General features: G+C 35.0%; 1 protein-coding gene across 4 annotated transcripts in view; it reads right to left on the reverse strand.

The window, feature by feature from the left end:
• The window catches only part of CEP85L (centrosomal protein 85L), a 159,452-nt gene that overhangs the window by 45,367 nt on the left and 89,174 nt on the right, over positions 1-24,911 (reverse strand). For all 4 annotated transcript variants that reach the window (XM_014781191.2, XM_004422262.3, XM_087444036.1 and 1 more), the window contains exons 4-5: positions 15,793-15,914; positions 9,051-9,168 (exon numbers count right to left, since the gene is read on the reverse strand). In XM_014781191.2, the coding sequence (XP_014636677.1) occupies positions 9,051-9,168; positions 15,793-15,914 (240 nt within the window). The remainder of the gene's footprint in view (positions 1-9,050; positions 9,169-15,792; positions 15,915-24,911) is intronic.

Genomic DNA, 24,911 nt, shown 5'->3' on the forward strand with positions numbered 1-24,911 from the left:
GTGGAATTAAGCAGACAGAGAAAAGTCTGAAGCCGGAATGCTTTAATTTCTACATTTAATAAGATCCTTTCAGCCTTTATCTCTTTCTGAGTGTCATACAACCACTCACTCTGTGGAGAAAGTCGTTTCTTCCCTTCATTTCTCTCACAATAACCACCCCCCCATGCTCCTTCACAAGTTGTGTTCTTCTGCTACCTTCTAAAATACTGCTGTTCCCTGTCTTTACCTCTGGATACCATTTTCTTCACTCTCTGCAACATATGATCATGCCCAAGGCTTCAACAACCACCCAGGTAAACCAACAATTCATAAATCTCTAATCTCTCCCTCAGATCTATACCCATGAATATCAGCTTCATTCTTCATCTCAGTCCCAAATTTACAATATATAAGCTTAACTCATTTTTCTCCTCTAAACCTATTCCCGATGTAGTAGTCTCTACTCTGGTCACTATGAATATAAACCAATCAATTTTCCCCATCTGAAACTAGGCAATCATTCTCTCACCACATTAAAGTCACTAAATCTAGCCTATGCTTGGTTGCACAGATGTTTAATAAATACTCTTCCTCTTATCCTGACCAACATTGTTTCAAAATTCAGGTGATTGTTTAACTTTTAGACTACTGAGAATAGCCTCCCAACTGGTTTCCCTGCCTCCAACACCATCCATCTTAAATCCAGTCTCTATAATGCCACTGGCGTAACCAAACTAGGATACTTCAGAGAGTGAAAGAGGGTGTTATTAATTATTATGCTAGTATAACAGGCCTTAACTGGAACTGTCCCTAAACCTGTGACACAGGGACCCCTTACTTCTCAAGCCTTTGATACAACTTGACCCCTGCTTACCTCTTCAACCACATCTCTCACCACTACCCTTCTCTCATTCTATACTTTATTCACACAGAATAATCTGTAGTTTTCCAAATGCACTGTCTCCTCTCTTGACTTTGAGCCTCTTCACGTCAGTACACTATGCCTCAAATACTATTCCTCCACCTCCTTCATGAACTAAATTCTTTTAGTACATCAGGTTCTCCGATCAGATACCCCTTCCTACAGGAAGCCTGACCCGATCTTTGGAAGACTGGTTTATATGTTCTTAGCAGGGGTTCCCATAGCACTTCATACATATCCCTTTTGGGCACCTCCACATACTGCAATTGTTTGCTGTTTATCTGTGTTCCTCATTAGATTGTACACTCTTTGAGGGAAAAACCAACTTCATTCACATTTATATTACTAGAGCCTAAACAGTGCGTTACCCATAGTAAACATAAATAATTGTTGAAGAAATGGATAAACATATCTTTTTTGTGTGTGTGAGGAAGATCGGCCCTGAGCTAACATCTGCCAATCCTCCTCTTTTTGCTGAGGAAGACTGGCCCTGGGCTAACATCCGTGCCCATCTTCCTCTACTTTATCTGTCAAGCCACAGCATGGCTTGACAAGCCATGTGTCGGTGTGTGCCCGGGATCCAAACTGGCGAACCCTGGGCCGCTGCAGCGGAGCACGCGCACTTAACCGCTTGCGCCACTGGGCCAGCCCCAAACATATCTTTTTTCATAGTTTCCCTCTGTGGGCTTTGAGATCCATGAAGATAGAAACTGTTTTTCACTTCTGTGGCCCCAGTATTTAATACATTAAATGTTTATGTTCTGTTGAATGAACTCATTTATAAAGGTGAGACTCATTTACAAAATACTCATTAGAATCAAAGGACTTGGCAGTAGAAAATATAGCTGAAGAAAAAAGAAATAGAAAAAAATGATATTAATAAAAAGACAAAGAATACAATGGAAACAACGAATGATGCATCAATGAAGTTTAATAAGAATAAGTATTATTCAGTTGGTCTTTCCAAGGTATACATGTATATGGAAAGAAGAGATGTCTTTCTTCTTCAGTTTGTTTTTAGGAAGATTGGCCCTGAGCTAACATCTGTTGCCAATCTCCCTCCTTTTTTACTTTTTTCTCCCCAAAGCCCCAGTAGATAGTAGTATGTCATAGCTGTACATCCTTCTAGTTGCTCTATGTGGGATGCCGCCTCAGCATGGCTTGATGAGCAGTGAGTAGGTCCGTGCCCAGGATATGAACTGGCAAACCCCAGGCCGCCGAGGTGGAATGCTCAAACCCAACCACTACACCACCCAGCTGGCCCCTTTCTTCTTCAGTTTTTAACAAAAGGAAAAACAGTGATTCACACTTGTTTTTTCCATGAAGGCCTGTTAACCACAGGGTGAAATTTTAGTACAGTCATGCATGGCTTAATGATGGAGATATGTTCTGAGAAATGTGTCATTAGGCAATTCCATTGTTGTGAGAATATCAGAGTGTACTTACACAAACCTAGATGGTATAGCCTACCACACACCTAGGCTATATGGTACTAATCTTATGGAACCACTGTCATTTATGTGGTCTCTCGTTGACCAAAATGTCGGTATGCGGTGCATCACTGTATAACGCATTGTAAGTACAAATCACTCTTTGCTTCTACCAATTCTACCAGTAAAACATTCCAGGAAGTTTGGATTTTAGGATAAAGAACTGGTTCTCATTTTCTACCCACAAGACTTGGTGATGTCTAGTTTCAGGTCTTCTTGTTTATAAGGTTATTCAAAGTTTTTAATCAGCAAACAAGTTACTACTCAAGAATATGTTTTTCATCTATAAATTCATAAAAGAATGTTATTTTTATATCAAAAGTTTACTTTAACCTAGAATATACAGAATATTAAAAGTACAATTTCCTTTGTTTAATGTACTATGGAATTAGGATGAACAAGCTATAGAGCCAAAAATGTGCATATAGAAAATGTTGTGCATAAAAAATAACGTTGTTCATAGATCCAAAGTAAAAATTCCTTTGCCAAAGAAATATTTTATTATCGTATTTGTTGTTTTTTCTAACTCTTGCCATTTTATCAGCTCTCTATATCTATCCATTGAAAAAAGTTTATCATATATTTATCATATCCATTTAGTACTTAGGGTTTTCCTTGTATTCTCTTTTATTAATTGCCCTTAACTTTTAAAATTGAATTTCTCAACAATATTTTAATTCTCCACGTAATTTGAAATCTTTCAATATTTTTAGTACCCCCCTTTCCCATATCCTTCCAGATATTTCTATATGTTCTTGCAAACTGACTTGGAGAGCCCTCTACTGGCCTGATGCTATGTCAGAAAAACATTTTCTTCAGCTTTCAGATACACATTAAGTTTTAAATGCTTTTGGTAATATAATAATAGTTGTATAATTCAAGTAAAATCTTTATTCAGAATAATAAAGTTACAAGGAGAAACTGCATGGTTCTATCAAAATACTGTTACCAAAGTAAATTATACTACTTATACAGCCTAGAAATACCATTTTCAAATAACTGTACACTATTAATCTCAGTACCATGGAGCCTTGCCATCATGTGACAGAGCTCAAAGATGAGATCACATAATAACGAGGTATTTTGATATATTAGGAACTAAAGTATGAAAAGCAAGATGGAATCTCAATGTTAAATGCCTCTGCCTCAAGTAAGTCTGACTGTTATCTGGTCTTCAATATTCCCTGATTTTAATATACCAATGCCTTTAATATTTATAAACAACAAGTTTGAAAATATAATGGAGGAAAGAATTCCACTTAAAATAATTTTTTAAAATTCTAGGAATAAAGAATTTAATGTAGATGACAAAATAAATTTCCACAAGTAAAAGTATATACCACCATAAAGTTATTAGTCCTCACTTTTGATTCTAATAAAAATGCCAATAGTGTTTTTTTTCTTTTGTAAATAAACAATCCAATTATAAAGTTTATATAGAAAAACATACAAAAACATTTTAAGGAAAATTCTTAAACAGAAGAGTAATAATTGGGAAAAGTAGCCCTTCCAGCCATATAAATTTTATTATATGGCCTCAAAGACCCTATGTCTGTGCTCCCATTAGACTGTACCCTCAAGGGCAAAACCAACCTCATTCACATTTCTATTCCTAGTTCCTAGACATTGCCTTACTCATAGTAAACACAAATAAACTTTGAAGGAATGGGTAAACATGTTTACCTATATGGTCTTTCCCTCTATAGTTTGAGATCCATGAAGGCAGGAACTGTTCTTCACTTCTGTGACCTCACAATTTAGCACAGTGGATGTTTAATAATTGTTTTGTTAAATGTGTTCATTTGCAAAGATGGGACTTATTTATAAAATACTCATTAAAATTAGTGAGTGTTTGTGGTAGAAAAAATAGATAAAGGAAAAAGAAAGAGAATGATATAAATGGAAAGAAAATATTATGACAAATTCAGAAAATGTATTTCAAATCAAATTACAGACAAAAGCTAATTTCCTCTATACATAAAGGGTTTTTGTAAAATCAATAAGCAAAAAGCCAATACCTAACAGAGAAAAATAATCAAAGGATATGAAAAGACAATTCACAGAAAAAGAAATATGAATGGGTCTCAAATACATGAAAAGATGTTCAACATCACTCTTAGGAGAAATACATATTAAAACCATATGGCAGGGCCGGCCCCGTGGCTTAGCGGTTAAGTGTGCAAGCTCCGCTGCCGGCGGCCCGGGTTTGCATCCCGGGCGCGCACCGACGCACCGCTTCTCCGGCCATGCTGAGGCCGCGTCCCACATACAGCAACTAGAAGGATGTGCAACTATGACATACAACTATCTACTGGGGCTTTGGGGGGAGGAAAAAAAAAAAAAAAAAAGGAGGAGGATTGGCAATAGATGTTAGCTCAGAGCCGGTCTTCCTCAGCGAAAAAAGGAGGATTAGCATGGATGTTAGCTCAGGGCTGATCTTCCTCACAAAAAAAAAAAAAAAACCATATGGCGAAAACAAGAAAGATCTCAAATCAACAAGCTAACTTTACAACTTAAAAAACTAGAAAAAGAAGAACAAACTAAATCCAAAACTAACTGGAAGGAAAGATATAATAAAGATTAGAGCAGAGATAAATGAAATAGAGAACAGAAAAACAATAGAGAAAAATGAATGAACCAAATATTGGTTCTTTGAAAAAAAATCAACGAAATTGACAAACCTTTAGCCAGATGGACTAAGAAAACAAAAAAGATTCAAATTACTAAAATCGGAAATGAAAATGGGGACGACATCAATTCTACAGAAATAAAAAAGATTATAAAAGAGTACTATGAACAATTAACTGTACACCGACAAACTGGATAAACTAGATGAAATGGACAAATTCCTAGAAACACAAAACCCACGAAGACTAAATCACAAAAAAATAGAAAATCTGAGTAGACCTATAACTAGTAAGGAGATTTAATCAGTAACCAAAAATCTCCCAAGAAAGAAAAGCCCTAGCCCTGGACCTGATGGCTTCACTGGTGAATTCTACTGAACATTTAAAGAAGAACGAATATCAATCCTTCTCAAACTTTTCCAAATACTGGAAGAGGAGGGAACACTTCCTAACTCATTGTATGAGGCCAGCATTATTCTGATACTAAAGCCAGACAAAGACACTATAAGAAAACTACAGACCAATATCTCCTATGAACGTTGATGTAAAAATCCTAAACAAAATATTAGCAAACTGAATTCAGCAGTATATTAAAAAGATTATATACTCCATGACCAAGTGGGATTTATTCCTGGAATGCAAGGATGGTTTAACATACAAAAATCAATGTAATATACCACACTAAGGAATGAAGGGAGAAAAAAAAACCAATCATCTCAATTGATGCCAAAAAAGCATGACAAAATTTAACACCCTTTCATGATAAAAACACTTAAAAAACAACAAATAGAAGGAAACTACCCAATATAATAAAAGCGATATAGAAAAAACCCACAGCAGACATCATACTCAATGGTGAAAGACTGAAACCTTTTCCTCTAAGATCAGGAATATGACAAGGATTCCTACTTTCACCACTTCTATTCAACAGAGTCCTGGAAGTTCTAGCCAGAGCAATTAGGCAAGAAAAAGAAAGAAAACGCATCGAGATTGGAAAGGAAGAAGTAAAATTATCTCTGTTCACAGACGATATGATCCTACACGTAGAAAACCCTAAAGATTCCACAAAACAACTGTTAGATATAATGAACGAATTCAGCAAAGTATCAGGATACAAAGTCAATGCACAAAAACTAGTTGTATTTCTATATACAATGAACAATCTAAAAAAGGAAATTATGAAAACAATTCCATTTATAACAGTATCAAAAAGAAAAAAATACTTAGGAATTAACTAAACCATGGAGGTGAAAGACTTGCCACAATGAAAACTACAAATCATTGCTGAAAGAAATTAAAGATGACAAGTAAATGAAAACTTGTTATGGATTGGAAAACCTAACATTGTTAAGATGTCAATACTACCCAAAGCGATCTACAGATTCAATGCAATCCCTATCAAAATCCCAATGACGTTTTTTGCAGAATTAGAAAAACTCATCCTAAAATTCACACGGAATCTCAAGGGACCACGAATAGCCAACACAATCTTGAAGAAGAACAACAAAGCTGGAGGACTCACACTTCCTGCTTTCAACACTTACTCCAAAGCTACAGTAATCAAAACAACGTGATATTGGCATAAAGAGAGAGATATATAGACCAATGGAATAGAACAGAAAAATAAACCCTTGCATATATGGTGGTCAAATGATTTTTGACAAGGTACCAAGGCCATTCAATGAAGAAAAAACAGTCTTTTCAACAAATAGTGCTGGGAAAACTGGATTATCCACGTGTAGAAGAATGAAGCTGGACCCTTACCTAACTAACACCACATACAAAAATTAACTTAAAATGGATCAAAGACTTAAACATAAGAGCTAAAAGTATAAAACTCTTAGAAGAAAATGTAAACCTTCATGACACTGGATTTGGCAATGATATCTTGGATATGACACCAAAGGCAGAGGCAACAAAAGAAAAAACAGACAAATTGGAATAACTTACAAAAATGAAAAAGTTTTGTGCATGAAAAGATACCATCAACTGGGCATTCCCACAGAATGGGAAAAACTATATGCAAATAATATATCTCATAGAGGATTAATATCCAGAATATATACATAACTTCTACAACTCAACAACAAAAAAACAACCTGATTCAAAAATGGACAAAGGACTTGTATAGACATTTCTCCAAAGAAGATATACAAATGGCCAATAAGCATAAGAAAAGATGCTCAACATTACTAATCATTAGGGAAACGCAAATCAAAACTATGAGATACCACCTTACACCCATTAGGATGGCTACTATCAAAACACAGAAAATAACAAGTGTTAGCAACAATGTGGAAAAAATGGAACCCTTGTACACTGTTGGTGGGAATGCAAAATGGTATAGCCACTGTGGAAAACAGTATGGCAGTTCCTCAAAAAACTAAAAATAGAATTACTGTATAATCCACAATTCTACTTCTGGGCATATACTCAAAAGAATTGAAAGCAGGGGGGCCGGCCCCGTGGCTTGGTGGTTAAGTGAGTGCACTCCGCTGCTGGCGACCCGGGTTCGGATCCCGGGCTCGCACCGACACGCTGCTTCTCCGGCCATGCTGAGGCCGCGTCCCACATACAGCAACTAGAAGGATGTGCAGCTATGACAGACAACTATCTACTGGGGCTTTGGGGGGAAAAAATAAATAAATAAAATCTTTAAAAAAAAAAAAAAAAAAAAAAATTGAAAGCAGGCTCTTGAAGAGATATTTGTACACTTGTGTTGAAATAAATAATATAAAAAATGTTCACAGCAACATTATTCACTATAGCTAAAATATGGAAGCAACCCAAGTGTCCAACAACAGATGACTGGATAAGTAAACTGTGGCATACATACAATGGAATATTATTCAGCCTTAAAAAGGAAGAAAATTCTGACACATGCTACAACATGGATGAACCTTGAGGACATTACGCTAAGTGAAATAAGCCAGTCACAAAAAGACAAATCCTGTATGATTCCACTTAACAGGAGATACTTAAAGCAATCAAAATCACAGAGATAGAAAGCAGAATGGTGGTTGCCAGGGAAGGGGAATGGGGAGTGGAGTTATTCTTCAATGGGTTAGAGTTTCAGTTTTATAAGATGAAAAGAGTTATAAAGATGGATGGTGATGACAGTTGCACAACATTATGAATGTATTTAACACCACTGACCTATACACTTAAAAATAGTTAAGATCATAAATTTTGTTATATGTATTTTAATAACAAAAAAAATTGGGGGGGAAAAAATAGGGAGATAACTACCCCACCTCACCCTTTACACAAATCTATGAGAAGGGCAAAAATCTCAAAGTTTGATAACACACTCTGTTAACATGGCTACGAGTTGGGAGGTGGGAGAGGGGGGAGTCACATACACTGCTGACAGGAGCTAAAGATCGCAACAAGCTCTCCTAGATAGCAATCCAACACTATCAATAAAAATTATCAACTCATAAAACACCTAGGAATTTCACTTCTGAGGACGTAACTTACAAATGAGCAAAACAATGTTTATAAAAGGTTATTCTTCACAATATAACTTATAATAGCCCCAAACTAGAAACAACCCAAATTTTAATGAGTATGGACAGGTTGAATAAATGATGCTATGTCCATAAAATGGAAACTCAAGCAGCTGTAAAAACAAAGGAAAGGGATGCTGTCTATGTAATGATATGAGAATAATCACTGTATTTTATATAATTTTATATAATATAAAGGAAAAAGGCAAGGTGCCAGATAACGTATATATTTTGATACTTTTTGTGAAGGTGGGGGGATAAAATACATTTATATGCACTAGGGATATACATCAACTCTGGAACGATATACTAGAAACTGATAACAGCAGTTCTTGTATGTGTGTGGGGAGGAGGTGAGAACTGGACAGATGAAAGACAGTATTTGATATCTTTTACACATATAAATATGAACCATGTGAATGAACGATTAATTCAGAAAAAGTCCTAATCTTACAAGCTAAGTATAAAATTAATACATGCTTTACTAATAAAACAACAACTACAAAATCCTCTGTAATCTTACCTGCAAACTAGCCACATAGGAATCCTCACAATTCACATAATGTCCTAACATGGCATGTTGTGCCCGTAATTCATTATCCCTTATCCTCTCATGTAGGTGGGTAATTTGTTGCTTCTGCCTGCAAAACATAAATTAAGGTCACATTACAAAAAAATATACTTTTCTAAGAGATAGTTAAAAGCAGAACTTTCAGTATTCTAATAATTTGACATAAAAATTAAAAGTATTATCAATCTTAAAATTCACAATACAGAATTTTCTTAAACCATAGGACCATGAGATATGTGAAATACAAAAGAGATTTTTTATACTGTAGAGTACTTCTGGCATTTTTTAGAATACAATCTTTTGCTGAATACTCTTCTTAGATTCTAACAAAGTTATGCTTTGCTTGCTTTCTTCTTGTTACCTAATATAATAAATGTTACATCCTCAGTCTGGAATGTCTTTACCTTAAAATCATTAATTTCACTCATCCAAATTTTGTTCAACACTTACTACCAACTGAAGATTTTGAGAATCTCACTGTCTGGGGTGAACGGTATTTTTATAACTATCATCTAGCCCAGTGGCTGCTCTATGCCTGCAGCTTCTCTAGATCATCCCAGGCTGCACAGTCTACACACAAACATCACCGATGATGCAGGGCTCACTTGGTGACAGATCTGCATCTTTGGATAGCTCTGACATTTCATTTTAATATAACCTCATGTTGGAACCAGACAGACTGAAGTTCAAGTCTTTCCTCAGCTGCTCATAGCTTAATCACCTTATTTAACTTTTGTGAATATGTATCCTTATTATATTTGAAAACTGTTATGTGTCAGGAATCATCCTAAGAACTTTATATGTGTTATTGCTAATCTTCAAAAATTTAATAACAGGTCTCATATTAAGCTTATGAGGGAGAGAGAGCTTTTAAGGAATGATGACAAAAACCAATCAACTAAAAGTGAGCCAGAATTGACACAGATGATAGAATTAATAGACAAAGACACTAAATCAGTTATAACTGTTTCATATTTCAAAAAACTAGAAAAAAGGCAGAATATGTTAAATAGAGACATAGAAGACATAAATATTATCCTGAATAGGATTAAGGGCAGATTAGAATTTTCAGAAAAAAAGATTAGTGCATTTGAAGACATAGCAATAGAAACTATCCAAAAAGAAACAGAGAAAAAACTACTAATGAAAAAAATGACAGAGCATCAGTGTGCTGTGGAATTTCTTGCTGATTATATTTGTTGCTTTAAATTGAGATATAATCGATATATAACATATTAGTTTCAGGTGTACAACATAATTCTATATTTGTACATATTGGGAAGTAATCACTGCAATGAGTCTAGTTAGCATCTGATTATATTTCTTTTTTCTTTTTTTTTTTTTCTTTTTGGGAGGAAGATCAGCCCTGAACTAATATCTGCCAATCCTCCTCTTTTTGCTGAGGAAGACTGGCCCTGAGCTAACATCCGTGTTGATCTTCCTCCACTTTATATGGGACGCTGCCACAGCACGGCCTGTCAAGCAGTATGTGGGTGCACACCTGGGATCCGAACCCAGGCCGCCAGCAGCGGAGCACGCGCACTAAACCACTACGTCATGGGGCCGGCCCCTATATTTCTTTAATGTTAATGGTTTATGCAAGTTTTCCATTTCTTTTTGAGTTAATTTTGATATTCCTTAAAAATTATTCATTTTCTACCATGTTTTCAGATTTATTGACATAATTTTATAACAATGATTTAAAATCTCCATCTACATCACTTTTTATTCCTAATATTTTAATTTGAGCCTTTCTTTTTTCCTGATTAGTAGAACTAGAGATTTATACATTTTTGCTCTTATTTTTATTATTTTCTTTCAAAATTCAATTGCACTATGGTAGTTGGGCTTGAAAGAGAATATGAGATTTAGAAATTGGTTCTGTAATACTACACGCCTAGGTATAAATAACCAAAATAACTTAGATAAAATCGAACTATTAAAACTGTATTTAAATGCTCAAAACAGCTGATAAAAATAATCAAATCTCACTTCAACACTAGTAATGGAAAATAATCATGACTCTTGCATTATGGGGTCCATCTCAAAGTAAAAGATGTGCTAGAAATTGCTATGAACAAAATCTCACGTTAGTTGATCAAATCTCTGGGGTTGAACTTATAATAGCCATGATACGTACACATAGGCCTGCTTTAAGAAACCTGATCATAAACCCTAGCTTATAAAGCATATGAATTAGAAGGACATGATGAATTCAATAAAAAAGTATCCACACTACACCAAAGAATTTACCACTGATTTTAAAAGCTTACCTAGCACAAACATAATGTGATTTTACTTCCACATGTAATTCAATGAGAAACATAAATACTGCAAATTACAAGTAACGACAAAATGAGAATTCTCTACACTCCAAGTGTTCATTTACTAATAGCATTAACTCAGCCGTCACTGCAGAAGGCACAAAGGTTTCCTCTCTGGATCCGTCTCAAGTGCACTGAGACTTACCGCTTTATCTGATCAATTCAGCGGCAAAAAAGCTGAGCAATTTCAAAGCACAAACCATTACAAGAACGATTAGTATTAGCAACAACACAGGTTAACCAGCAACCTTCACCTCTTTTCTATTAAAATAAGGCTATCTCCTCTGCATGGATATTTGGTGAGTACCTATTATGAGTAACGAAATGTGCAAGAAACAGTCTCTTCTGTGAGGGAGCTCAGAGTCTACTGAGGAGACACAAGCACACAAATATAACTATTACATACAAAATATGTGTATATATGATATATGTGGCGACTATTTGCTGATGGCTACTACGCATCAGGCAGTATTAGGACTTTTTACAGACATTCATTCATTTAATCCTTATGCTATAAAACCAGGTGGAAGAGGGAAGGGCGTTGCCTAGAAGGGTGATCTTCAAAAAAACTCTCTTTTTGTTTAAGTGGTGAAACTCCCGTGCCCAGGCAGGTGAGCAGATCAACATGCAAAAGGTCAAGCACCTTATTCAGAACCACCTAATTGTTGCTGGCAAATATAAAAATTAAAACCAGGTTTCCTGCTTTTTTTCTGAGTTGTTCTTGAAACTCAGCCATACACTTTTTCTAATGAGATGGGGCGCACTCGGGAACAGTTTCTACAGCAGTTCTTTCCCCCTAACATTTTATCTGCTTTGACCTAATTATCCAGAGTCTTCTCCTACAAGTTATATGTATTGTGAAAAAACACATTTTTCTCATGCAATTGTGGATAACTTGGTATTTTCAGAAATAATATCCAGGTATCATCAACCACACCTTATTCCCAAGTAGGAAGTTCAGCATCTTTACTCTCAGACCCATTCAGGTGGATACCAAATCCTGTCAATTCTGTCTCTGAAATAGCCTCTGCATGTGTCATCACCATTTTAAAGGCCATTAGTCTAATCTACTTCCTGGAAAAACGATATGCTATATGTTTGGTCTTAACTTTTAGCACTATATCTTTTATAGAGATTTTTATATATGAAAATTTTTACTTTTAAATGATGATTATGTTGCTTGAGAAATAAGTTACTTTTTCTTCTGTTTTATACAATATCAAATGCATTGATTACCAAAATTTTATAATAAACTCATAAAAAAATCAAAGATTATTTAAGACACTAGGTGTAGTGGACTGTTTACAAAACCACCCACAATTATTCCCCTCTGTATTATTTATGCTCCTTTACAATGTGATTTTGCTGTTCCTACTGTCCAGAGGTGAAGTCTATTGGCCTTGTCACCATAAAGACGTAGTGGAAGTGATGCTGTGCCAGTTCTGAGCGTAAGCCTCAAGAGACCCTGTATGTTTCATTTTCTCTTCAAAATCCACCCAGCCATCTTAAGAACAAACTCAGGCTAGGCTGCTGGGAGACGACAGACCACATGCAGCAAAGACAAGCCATCCAGCTGAGGCTATCCTCGGCTAGTCAACGCCTACCTGACAATGCAGCTACCAGAAACACACGAATGAGGCTAGATGAAGAAGTGGCCAGCTAAGCAACTTGAATTATTTTGGATTATTTCCTCAGTATCCTTCTACAATACACAAAATTGAGAAATATATATTTTTAATACATTATGTCAATAATTATCTGCATTTCCTACGGCCACAGACTGAATGTTTGTGTCCCCCCAAAATTCATATATTAAATCCTAATGCCGAATGTGACAGTATAAGGAGGTGGGGGTCTCTGGGGGGTGATTAGGTCATGAAGGGGATTAGTGCCCTTACAAAAGAGTCCCCAGAGAGCTCCCTTGCCCCTTAGACCATGTGAAGTTTCAGCAAGAAGATGGCCATCCAGGAACCAGGAAGTTGGCTCTCAGCAGACACTGAATCTGCCGGTGCCTTGATCTTGAACTTTCTGTTGTTTATAAGCCACTCAGTCTATGGCATTTTGTTATAGCAACCCAAACAGACTAAGACACCTATTAACTTATACCCAATGGTATGGTAATTATAATGGTGTTCAAGAAATAATAAAAGCCAATTGATTCTGATAGTTTGAAGGAAAGTATCTCCATATTAATTAAAGTCTGAATTTTGGTCTGTTTTTAAAAAGTATTAATTTCAAGTATGTACAATGAATTAAATTACAAGTTTTCAAATAAAACCACACATCTATGGACAGCTAATCTTTGACAAAGGAGCTAAGAACATACAATGGAGAAGGGAAAGTCTCTTCAATAAACAGTGTTGGGAAAACTGGACAGCCACATGCAAAAGAATGAAAGTAGACCATCATCTTTCACCAAAAACAAAAATTAACTCGAAATGGATTCAAGACTTGAATGTAAGACCTGAAACCATAAAACTCCTAGAAGAAAATATAGGCAGTACATTCTTTGACATGGGTCTTAGAAGGATCTTTTCGAATACCATGTCTACTCCAGCAAGGGAAACAAAGGAAAGAATAAACAAATGGGACTTCATCAGACTACAGAGCTTCTGCAAGGCAAAGGAAAGCAGGAACAAAATGAAAAGACGACCCACTAACTGGGAGAAAATATTTGCAAATCATATATCCAACAAAGGGTTAATCTCAAAAATACATAAAGAACTCATACAACTCAACAATAAAAAAACAAACAACCTGATCAAAAAATGGGCAGAGGACATGAACAGACATTTTTCCAAAGAAGATGGCCAACAGGCACATGAAAAGATGTTCAACATCACTAATCATTAGGGAAATGCCAATCAAAACTACAATGAGATATTACCTTATACCTGTTAGAAGGGCTATAATCACCAAGACAGAAAACAACAAATGTTGGAGAGGATGTGGAGAAAAGGGAACACTCATACACTGCTGGTGGGAATGTCAACTGGTGCAGCCACCACGGAAACCAGTATGGAGATTTCTTGAAAAATTAAAAATAGAAATACCATACAACCCAGCTATCCCACTACTGGGTATTTATCCAAAGAACTTGAAATCAACAATTCAAAGAGACTTATGCACCCCTATGTTCCTTGCAGCATTATTCACAATAGCCAAGATGTGGAAGCAATCCAAGTGCCCATCATCTGATGAATGGATAAAGAAGATGTGGCATATATATATACAATGGAATACTACTCAGCCATAAAAAAAGACAAAATCGTCCCATTTGCAACAACATGGATGGACCTCAAGGGTATTATATTAAGCGAAATAAGCCAGATAGAGAAAGACAAACACTGTATGACTTCACTCATATGTGGAAGATAAACAAATACGTGGACAAAGAGAACAGATTAGTGGTTACCAGAGGGGAAGGGGGTTGGGGGGTGGGCATAAGGGGTAAAGAGGCACATATATGTGCCTGACAAATAATAATGTACACCTGAAATTTCACAATGTTATAAACTATTATGACCTCAATAAAAAAAATTACAAGTGTTCAAAATACATATCCAGCTGGGTCTGTAATTATTCATATATAAAATCCACTTGTACTAGAAATATCCAATATTTTTAAAGAGCTTTTTCCCCAAATCAATTAAAACTATCTTCTACAATCTTCATTCATTTATCAAGCATGGAATTATCAAGCATTAAGCATATACGATGTGCCAGGCTCTGTTCAAGATGTTGGGAACACAGTGGAGAAGAACAAAGTGCAAATATCTACGCTCCAGTTAATACTCCAGTAGATCTTGCTTAATCCTGGTAAATTTCTAAGCAAAATCTTTTGAAATTTCAATTACTAAATGCATTTAAAGGTTCGAATTAGAATTTAACTTTAAGGCTAAAATGTCTACCACTTTATCCAATTTAAGGACATGAAAACAAGCAGTAACCAGCATTGACTAAGAAAAAACCCCTCCCCAAACTATTTCCCAGTTACCATGATACACATGTTTAATTATCCCAAAAGCATACATAATGTGTAGAACCAATATACATCATAGATAATATAACTAAGTAATATTAAGGTTTATTTCTCAGAACAATCAGGAGACGTAAGTACAAAAGAATTTTTTTCAAAGCTTTGGTACTCAAACACGCAAAATTTTTGGAACGTCCTCAAAAATTTCCAAAATTCTTATCTGTAAGTCATTTCATTTTAAACATCCATGATTTTCATAGTTTCTGTGCCTTCAGATCTAATATATATTAGTTAAAAGAAGTTACTACTTCCTTTAAGTATCCAATATTTGGTTTTATTAATCTACATTTCTGTATGCCTGAAATATTTAGTAATAAAAAAAAAGACTCACCGATCAATTACAATTTCTTTCTGCCTCAGTAGTCCTTCTTTTATTTTCAGCACTGATTCCCATTTACTGAAATCCTGATAGCTAGAAGGTGAGTAACTTTGACGAGATGATCCAGTTGAAACCTGCACAAACATGTTTACACTATTAGTATACTAACAGTGCCTAAAGGGAATATCTATATATCATCTAATATTTTCCAATGATTTTCATTAACAAATTGAGAACTCACCCTTTGATTTTTTTAAAAGACTATCTGAAATCATACTTGTGAATACAATGAAACTTGAATAATTTTAAGAAGTTTCAGAGCAAATGTACAAGTCTAATGAAGAATTGGTGACAACAGAACATTTAATCTAGCTTATTATAAGACTACATATTATATCTTGTTCTCATTATCTTGTGGAAGCTCTCTGAAAATAAGAGATTAATCACTGCCTAAGGAAGGAGTACAATAAAAGAATGTACCATGGCTAGTCTAGACAAACATCCCAAAAGGGTTCCCACAAGGAAATAAAACGAGTAACTGTAGCATTCAGACTTCAAACTGTCATTCATTGCATCATCATTTAACTACACTAAAATTTCAAAAGCAAAAATATTTTCAAAGTAGTAAATATATCCATATAAAATATGACTATTAAGCAGATAATCTGGATGATTACTGGTCTCCAGTGTAGATTATATCATTTAGAAAAAATCTGCTTAGAATTTAAGACAAATTTTAGATATTTAAAACAAATCAACAACAATAAAAACGAATATGGCAGATATCCTAAAATTTCTATCACTGAAACAAAAACAAAAATTTAATACTGGTGTTAAGGGTTGAATTGTGTCCCCTCAAAAAGATACGTTGAAGTCCTAACCTCCAGTGCCTCAGAATGTAACCTTGTTCGGAAATAGGGTCTTTACAGATATAGTCAGGTTCTGATAAAGTCATTAACATGGGCCCTAATCCAATATGACTGGCGTCCTATGTAAAGGGGAAATCTGAACACAGATATGCACAGAGGGAAGACTATATACAGAGATAGAGAGAGAACACCAAGTGAACATGAAAGCAGCGACTGAAGTGATGTATCTACAAGCCAAGGAACACAAAAGGCTGCCAGCAAACCTCTAGAAACTTGGCCTGGAACAGATTCTTCACAGCCCTCAGAAGGAACTAACTCTGCCAACACCTTGATTTTGACTTCTAACTTCCAGAACTGTAAAACAATAAATTTCTGTTGTTTAAGCTACCTGCTTTGTGTCCTTTGTTACGGCAGCTCTAGGAAACTAATACAACTGGTAAATCAAATAGGAACATAAATTCCTTGGCAAGCCAAATGATGCTATATAAACACCACAAACCAACTTTAGGAGAATTCAAATGTGCAGTGACATTTTTATCCTTTGTTTTCCAAAATGTAACTGACAAGACATACTTCGGAATAAACCACTAATTGTGTGACATCAACTAGTCCCAGATTAACCCTTTAAATTAAGTTGATCGTCAAATAATACTAGGATGAGATGTTTCAGGCAGGAGAAAGACCGGACAAGATGAACAGACTAAGAAGGATAAAAACTTCATCAGACAGGCAGATATTTTGAGTGTAAGGGACACATAGTGTTACAGGGGCAGGTGAGTCAGATCCTGTCTCTGAATTTCATTCCTTCCCTTGCCTAAAACGATGTTCAGCCAGTATGCACCAGTACAGATAGGTTAGTTGTTACATTACTGAAGTACTTTTACTGTCATTGGTAACTAGCTGCTGCCCAAACCCCTGAATGTTCTCTCTACTACTCAGGCCACTCCTCAGAACTTTCCATCATCCAACAAACAGACTTACTTCCTAGCTCTAAAAGGGCCTTCAGGACCCTGTTGCATCCATAAAAGGCATCCTTTCTGATTGGTTGGTTCCTGCACTAGTCAGCTCCCCAAAATCCACCCATCTCAATACCGTCTACCAGCTTATCTTTAGTTGGCAGAGCTAGGATTCAAACCTAGGCAGCCCAACAAAAGAGCATGTGCTCTTAAGCACCACCTGATACCGCTTCTACTATGGCCTTATAATTAATAAGAAGGTATTCTAAATTTCATATCATCACTAGAGCTAGAAAAAAGTTTTGAAAGTAATTGCTCTTAGAAGCTAAGAGATGATTCAGCACCGTAAAGAATATTGTTGATACTGAGAGAAAGTCTCTACTTATTGCAACTCCATGTTACTTAATAACTATCAATTTAATGAGCAAGTCAACTATGAAATTTATTTTGTCAAACTGAGCTCAAACAGGAACTCATTAAAACTAATAAAAGCTGAGCAAAACAAAAGACCATATCAACAATTCCAAAACTAAACATAAGATTTGGAAATTATCAGAATGATTTGGTGAACCATTTGTGCTATGATTTATAATACTAAATATTTCATTTAATTAGAGACTAAAAGTAAATATATATTTTATTTATATACTGAGTTATATATTAATATCCTGATACTAGTTGACAGATATTTTAAATATTGGTTTTTGTACATTGTTATCATACCTAACAAAAAACTTCTGAGGTAGCTTAAGGATCCTGGGTCTCCTCTTCCAAAAATCCAAAAAAGGCTCCTCCATTTCTGATTACCACATATCAGGAATAACCTATACCATAATATCTGAAGCTATGCTTAATACATCTTGTGCCTATTTCAATAAGATGGTGCCTAGCCAATAGATGATGATCTTTGCAAGAAGACATTAACTATTTTACTCTTTATAAGTCATCTACTAAAATATTTCCCATGGCTGAGAACCTCCTAAGGAAAAGTCTTTTCTTGTTTTGTAATACTTCTTGGCATCAGAAAAGAGAAGGAATAAACAGAGGAAAAAGTAGGTCTGCAAGAGAAAAGCAAATGACAATACCACTTGGTTTATAGCACCTGAACCATCGGCAGGATGGATGCTAAAGTCAGGTACTTGCGTGAATATATGTAAAACAAAATACGAGATTTTATTCTTCTGACTTGTAGCCCCCTTGATCTAAATACTTTAGAAAACAAAATAAATAAAAATTGAGCTATGAAATTGAGCAAACAGGAATAAAAGAAAAGGAAGCTTTCTCTGTAATTAAGACACAATATACCAAGAATTACCAAATCAGTAGCATGCTATCTTTCTTACTAAACTTCAATCCTGATTCATAAAAGTAGTTTAAAAAGGAGAACAAAACCTGACACACAACCAAATGCTGCAGGACTTAACAGCAATTCTTAAAACCTGTTTATATCTTCCTATCACTAAAAATGACAATTACGGAGTCATTTTACCTTCTAAGGCTTTTATAATGAGGCCACAGCGTATGTTATATTAAATAAAGTTACAGAATGCAATTTGAAGTACCTAGCAAGATTTTTTTTAAATCATATTGTAAAGTCTTAAAAAGCAAGACAGCCACTGAACCTTTACGATTTGCAAACAAGATAAGCAATGCGACACTACTAAAGATATATAGAAAAGGAACAATTAATGAAAATTTGTTTCTATTATAATTTATAGCAGTTCAGGCTCCAGTCTTGACAAGGCTAAGAGAGACTCTGACAGAAACAACATTGGACTGTTTTGTACTACATGTGGAAAAAAATCAGTTATCTACCCTGAACCTACTTATCTTTTGTAAGTTCTAACACAAGAGTTGAAGAGTGAGAAGAGAATTAGATTATGTCCAAACTGGTTCTTCCTCACATTTCCACATTACAATCTCAGAGGTTTTTTTCCTTCAAAAACCACCAATTTAACGTGTCAGCAAATTTTAAAGGTTTCCTCCCCTTTATTTATAAAACAAAAATTGTCTTCTCTTAATTACATACCTGGTAGGCTGAGGAGAACTTACAAAATCGTACTAGTATCAATCATCTATTAGGTTCCAGCATTGTACCCAAAAGCAGCTGGGGCGGGGTGAGAAAGCCTTTTCCCTCTGACAGTAACATAATAGGAAACTTGAGTACCCATAAATGCACACTTTACAGTTCTAGACAGCACTATCTTAGCTTTAGAACATTAACATATGCGGACAAAGGAAGGTAGCCACGTGCAATTGCCTTAAAACTTTCACACTAAAAGTTACTGAAAACCAAGCCCAACATAAAAGCTAATGTTTTCTTTTGTTTTATTGTGGATCAGGAGTTACTGTGCTTTGCAATCTATGTTCTTGCACAGTGCTGGCTAGTATGAACAAAATAGAAGCAAGAGTGGCAGTATCATTCTTGAATATCACAAAATTTAGGCTAAAAGAAAAAGCATTAAATGAAAATGAGCAAGTTTTACATTGATAAAAGGTAAAATTCACCAAGAAGATAAAATAATCACAAATGTTTACACATTTAATTGTATACCTCATATGAAGAAAAACTATTAAAAATACATGGAGAGGGCCGGCCCCGTGGCTTAGCGGTTAAGTGCACGTGCTCCGCTGCTGGCGGCCCGGGGTTCGGATCCCGGGCGCGCACCAACGCACCGCTTCTCTGGCCATGCTGAGGCCATGTCCCACATACAGCAACTAGAAGGATGTGCAGCTATGACATACAACCATCTACTGGGGCTTTGGGGGAAAATAAATAAATAAATAAAATTATTAAATAAATAAATAAATGGAGAAACAAATGAATCCACAATCACAGAGAAGGCTTTAGTACGGTTTTCTGAAATAGGAAAATCAGGTAGAACAGGAGTTGGCAAATCCACTTCACCATCTATTTTTGTACGGCCTGCAAACTAAAAACGGATTTTATATTTTCAAATGGTTGAAAATAATCCAAAGAAAAATATTTTATGATACATGAAAATTACACGAAATTAAAAAAATCAGGGTCCATAAATAAAGGTTTATTGCAACACAGCCATGTTCATTTTTTTTACATATTGTCTATGACTGCTTTCCCAGCATCAAAGTTGAGTAGTTGCAAAAGAGACACTCTCTCTCTATATATGTATATACACACACATATATGTATGTATGCAGAGGTGTGTGTATTATATGAGACTATATATATTTAAAACTAGTTATGCAAAAGAACACTTTAAACGGTATTGTGATATACAACATATCAATAAATCCAAAATTTTAGATGAAATGGACAACTTTCTAAGAAAATATCAATTACCAAAATTAACTCTTAAAATAGAATATCTGAATAATCATAGGAGAAATGGAAAAAAATAGGAAAAAATGAGTCTTCTCTTAAAATGAGATTTTACCACCAATACCACCACTTTTTGATATCACTGAAATTAAACAACAGACTTCTACATAATACATTGGTTGACTTAATGAAACTGAAAATATATCCAAATTTGTGGGATGCAGCTAAAGCAGTACTGAGAGGGGAATTTATAGCACTAAATAGTTACATTAGAAAAGAAGAAAGGTCTCAAATCAATAATCTAAACTCCCATCTTTAGAAAGTATCAAATACACCCTAAAGCAAGCAGACGGGACAAAATAAGGCTAAGAACAGAAATCAACTAAGTTTAAAACAGAAAAACAGAGAAAAACCAATGAGGAAAAAAACAGCTAGTTCTTTCAGAAGATCCATAAAACCTCTAACTAGATTGAGAAAGAAAAAAGGGAAAAGATGCAAATTACCAATATCAGGAATGAAACAGAGGATATCACTACAGATCCTGTACATATTAAAAGGACAACAAGGGGATTATTAGGAACAACTCTACACACATAAATTGAACTCTCTAGATGAAATGGACTGACGTCTCAAAGTGTACAAACTACCAAAATTCATCCAATATGAAACAGATCATTTGAATAGCCCTATAACTATTAGAATAATTGAATTTGTAGTTTAAAAAAAACTCCTGAAAAAGAAATTTCTAGGCCCAAATAGTTTCTCTGTAGAACTACACCAAATACTTAAAGAATTAACACCAATATTCCACAAACTCAGAAAAGGGAACATTTCCCAACTCATTTTATGAGGTCAGCATTACTGATACCAAAACCAGACAAAACAGTACAAGAAGAAAACTACAGACCATCATCCTTCATGATGATATAAAAATGAACACAGATATAAAAATCCTTAACAAAATCAAATAAAATCAAATTCAGACAGAAAGATATGGATAGGATAATATGGCCTGAGGTTTATCCCAGGAATGCAAATTCAGTTTAACATTTGAAAATCAATGCAACTCACCACACTAATAGACTAACTAAAAACAAAAAAACTAGTAGAATAAGTGATTCTAGCAAGGTTGCACAATTCAAGGTCAACATAAAAATCATAATTCTATATGCTAGCATATAAAAGAATTGGAAATTTAAAAATTTTAATCATTTACATTCAAAAGCCATTAAATTCTTAGGGATAAAAATTTAACAAATTATATGCAAGATCTGTACACTGACAACTATAAAATTTCACCAAGAAATTACAGAAAGTCTTTTTTTAAAAAAGGAGAGAAGTACTTCAGTATTAAGATGTCAATTGTCTCTACATTGATTTATAGATTAAGCACAATCCCAATTAAAATATCAGCAGGTGCTTTTAGAAGTTGACAAGCTGACTCTAAAATTTCTATGGAAATGTAAAGAACTTACACTACTTGATTTCAAGACTTATTATAAAGCTACAGTATTCATGAGAGTGTGGTGTTGACATAAAGATAGACCTATGGAATGGAATAAAGATCCACAAATAGACCTACACATATATGGCCAATTGATCTTTTTTCTTTTTTTAAATTAAACATTTTATTTTGAGATCATTGTAGATTCACTTGCAGTTGTAGGAAATAATGCAGTGAGATCTTGTGTATATTTCACCCAGCTTCTCTAACAGTAATGTCTTGCAACACTGTAATATGACAACACCACCAGGATACTGACATGGATAGAGTCAAGATACAAAACATTTCCATCAACACAAGAATTCCCCTCACCGCCCTTTTTTTCCTCCAGTTTTAGAGATACAACTGATATATAACATTGTGTAAGTTTTAGATGTACAATGAGATGACTTGATACACTTATATACTGCACAATGAATACCACAATAGAGTTGGCTAACACCTCCATCATGTCACATAATTACCTTTTGTGTGTGTGTGTGTGTCTGTGTGTGTGTGGTGAGAACATTTAAGATATACTCTCTCAGCAACTTTCAAGTATACAATACAGTATTATTAACTATAATCACCATGCTGTACATTAGATTCCCAGAACTTATTCATCTTATAACTGGAAGTTTGTACCCTTTGACCAACATATCTGCATTTCCTCACCCCCAGCCTCTGGTAACCACCATTCTAGTCTCTGTTTCTATGAGTTTGGCTATTTTAGATTCCACATGTAAGTGGCATCATACCGTTGGTCTTTCTCTGTCTGACTTATTTCACGTGGTCAAGCAATTTTCAAAAAGGGGGGCAAAGCTAATTAAATGGGGAATCAAATTTAGTATTTAATCAAAAGAAGTGAAAATACATGTCTATAAAGACCTGTAGGCAAATGTTTATTCATAATCAGCCAAAACTGGAAACAATCCATATGTCCATTAACTGATAAATAAACAAATCATGCTACATCCATAAAATACAACACCACTCAGCAATAAAAACGAACAACTGATACATACAATAACATGGATGAATCTCAAAAGCATGCTAAGTGGAAAGAAGCCATACTCAAAAGGTTACATACTGTCTGATTCTATTTATATGACATCTGGAAAGAGTAAAACTACCGAGACAGGAATCAGATGAGTGGCTGCCAGAGCTGGGGTACGAGGTTGACTACAAAAAGGAAAAAGGTAACTTTTGGGGGTGATAAAAATCTTATACAACACGAATGTTGTGGTATACATACCTATATACATTTCTCAGAACTCAAACTGTACATTTTTAAAGGTTGAATTTCACTATACGTAAGTTGTACCTCAATAATCCTGACTATTAAAAAAAGGTGTATTTTGTTTGTAAATAATATCTCAATAAAATTTATTTTTCTAAAAGTAATTACAGGTAAATATTTACATATATCCAATTCAACAACACTAGAAGCAAAAACAACTTATAAATTTAAAACAACCCAAATATGAATCAACAAAAGAATAGATAATTAATTGTGGTATATGTATACGACAGAATACTATACAGCAATGAAATAGAGCTACTATTATACTCAACAACATGGATGAGATTAAGAGACATTATGTTAAGCAAAAGAATCCAGACACAGACCATATATATTCAATGATGATAAAAGTCAGAACAGTGGAAATGGGTGGAGTATGGGGTGTTGCCATATAGGCAGAGAAGAGGGACAAGTTAAATTTATTGGGCATTGGAAACTTTTTTTATATCTTGACTTGAGTGGTGGTTATAAGCATATACATTATTAAATAGAATGGAGCTATTATTACACTCAAGACTAATACAATAATATACTTTACTGCACATATGTGAGACCTCAACAAAAACAAAATATATAATAACCACAGGGAACACCTACATTTTATTTCTCTCTCTACCTTAAAGTAGGACCAAGGGGAAATGAAGGCCTTGTCTGCTAGGAGAGAATACTTAAGTACTCAAAGGTGCACTCTAGATGATACAAAGCACTACCCTGGGTATAATTTCCTCTCTCTTTATCACTTTGGTGCTATTCTGAACCTGCAAATATTCAAGATATAAAAGACCAGATGAAGTAAATACCGTACACCAAGAATGCAAGAACCGAGTTGATGATGAAGGGTAGCAGCATATGCCTCCCCAAAATATGACTTTGAGTTCAGGACACGCCATCCCAAAATATGCCATTTTGACATATCAATTATTTTGAGCTGTAAGCACTTGAAAAACAGCACATGCAGGAAGAGGCTTTCTCAACTCCACTCATCTGCCTAGACAGATTCTCCAAAAGGAACTCAATCGTCATAAATCCCCTCACTGAGAGTTTCATCAACCAGAAAGGACGGACTCTTATCACAGGAGAGGGGACTAGAAGCAGACCCTGCACCCAAACAAACTTTCTCACAGACCATCATATCTCCCATCTACTCTTCTAAGGGCCCATTCACCTTTCCTAAAATCATTTACTCTCCCCTTAGAGGCCTCCATCCTCCCTCCCCTTG

This window comes from Ceratotherium simum, chromosome 19 (assembly GCF_057802395.1).
Source record: "Ceratotherium simum simum isolate JZ-2026a chromosome 19, ASM5780239v1, whole genome shotgun sequence".
NCBI classification, from domain to species: Eukaryota; Metazoa; Chordata; class Mammalia; order Perissodactyla; family Rhinocerotidae; genus Ceratotherium; species Ceratotherium simum.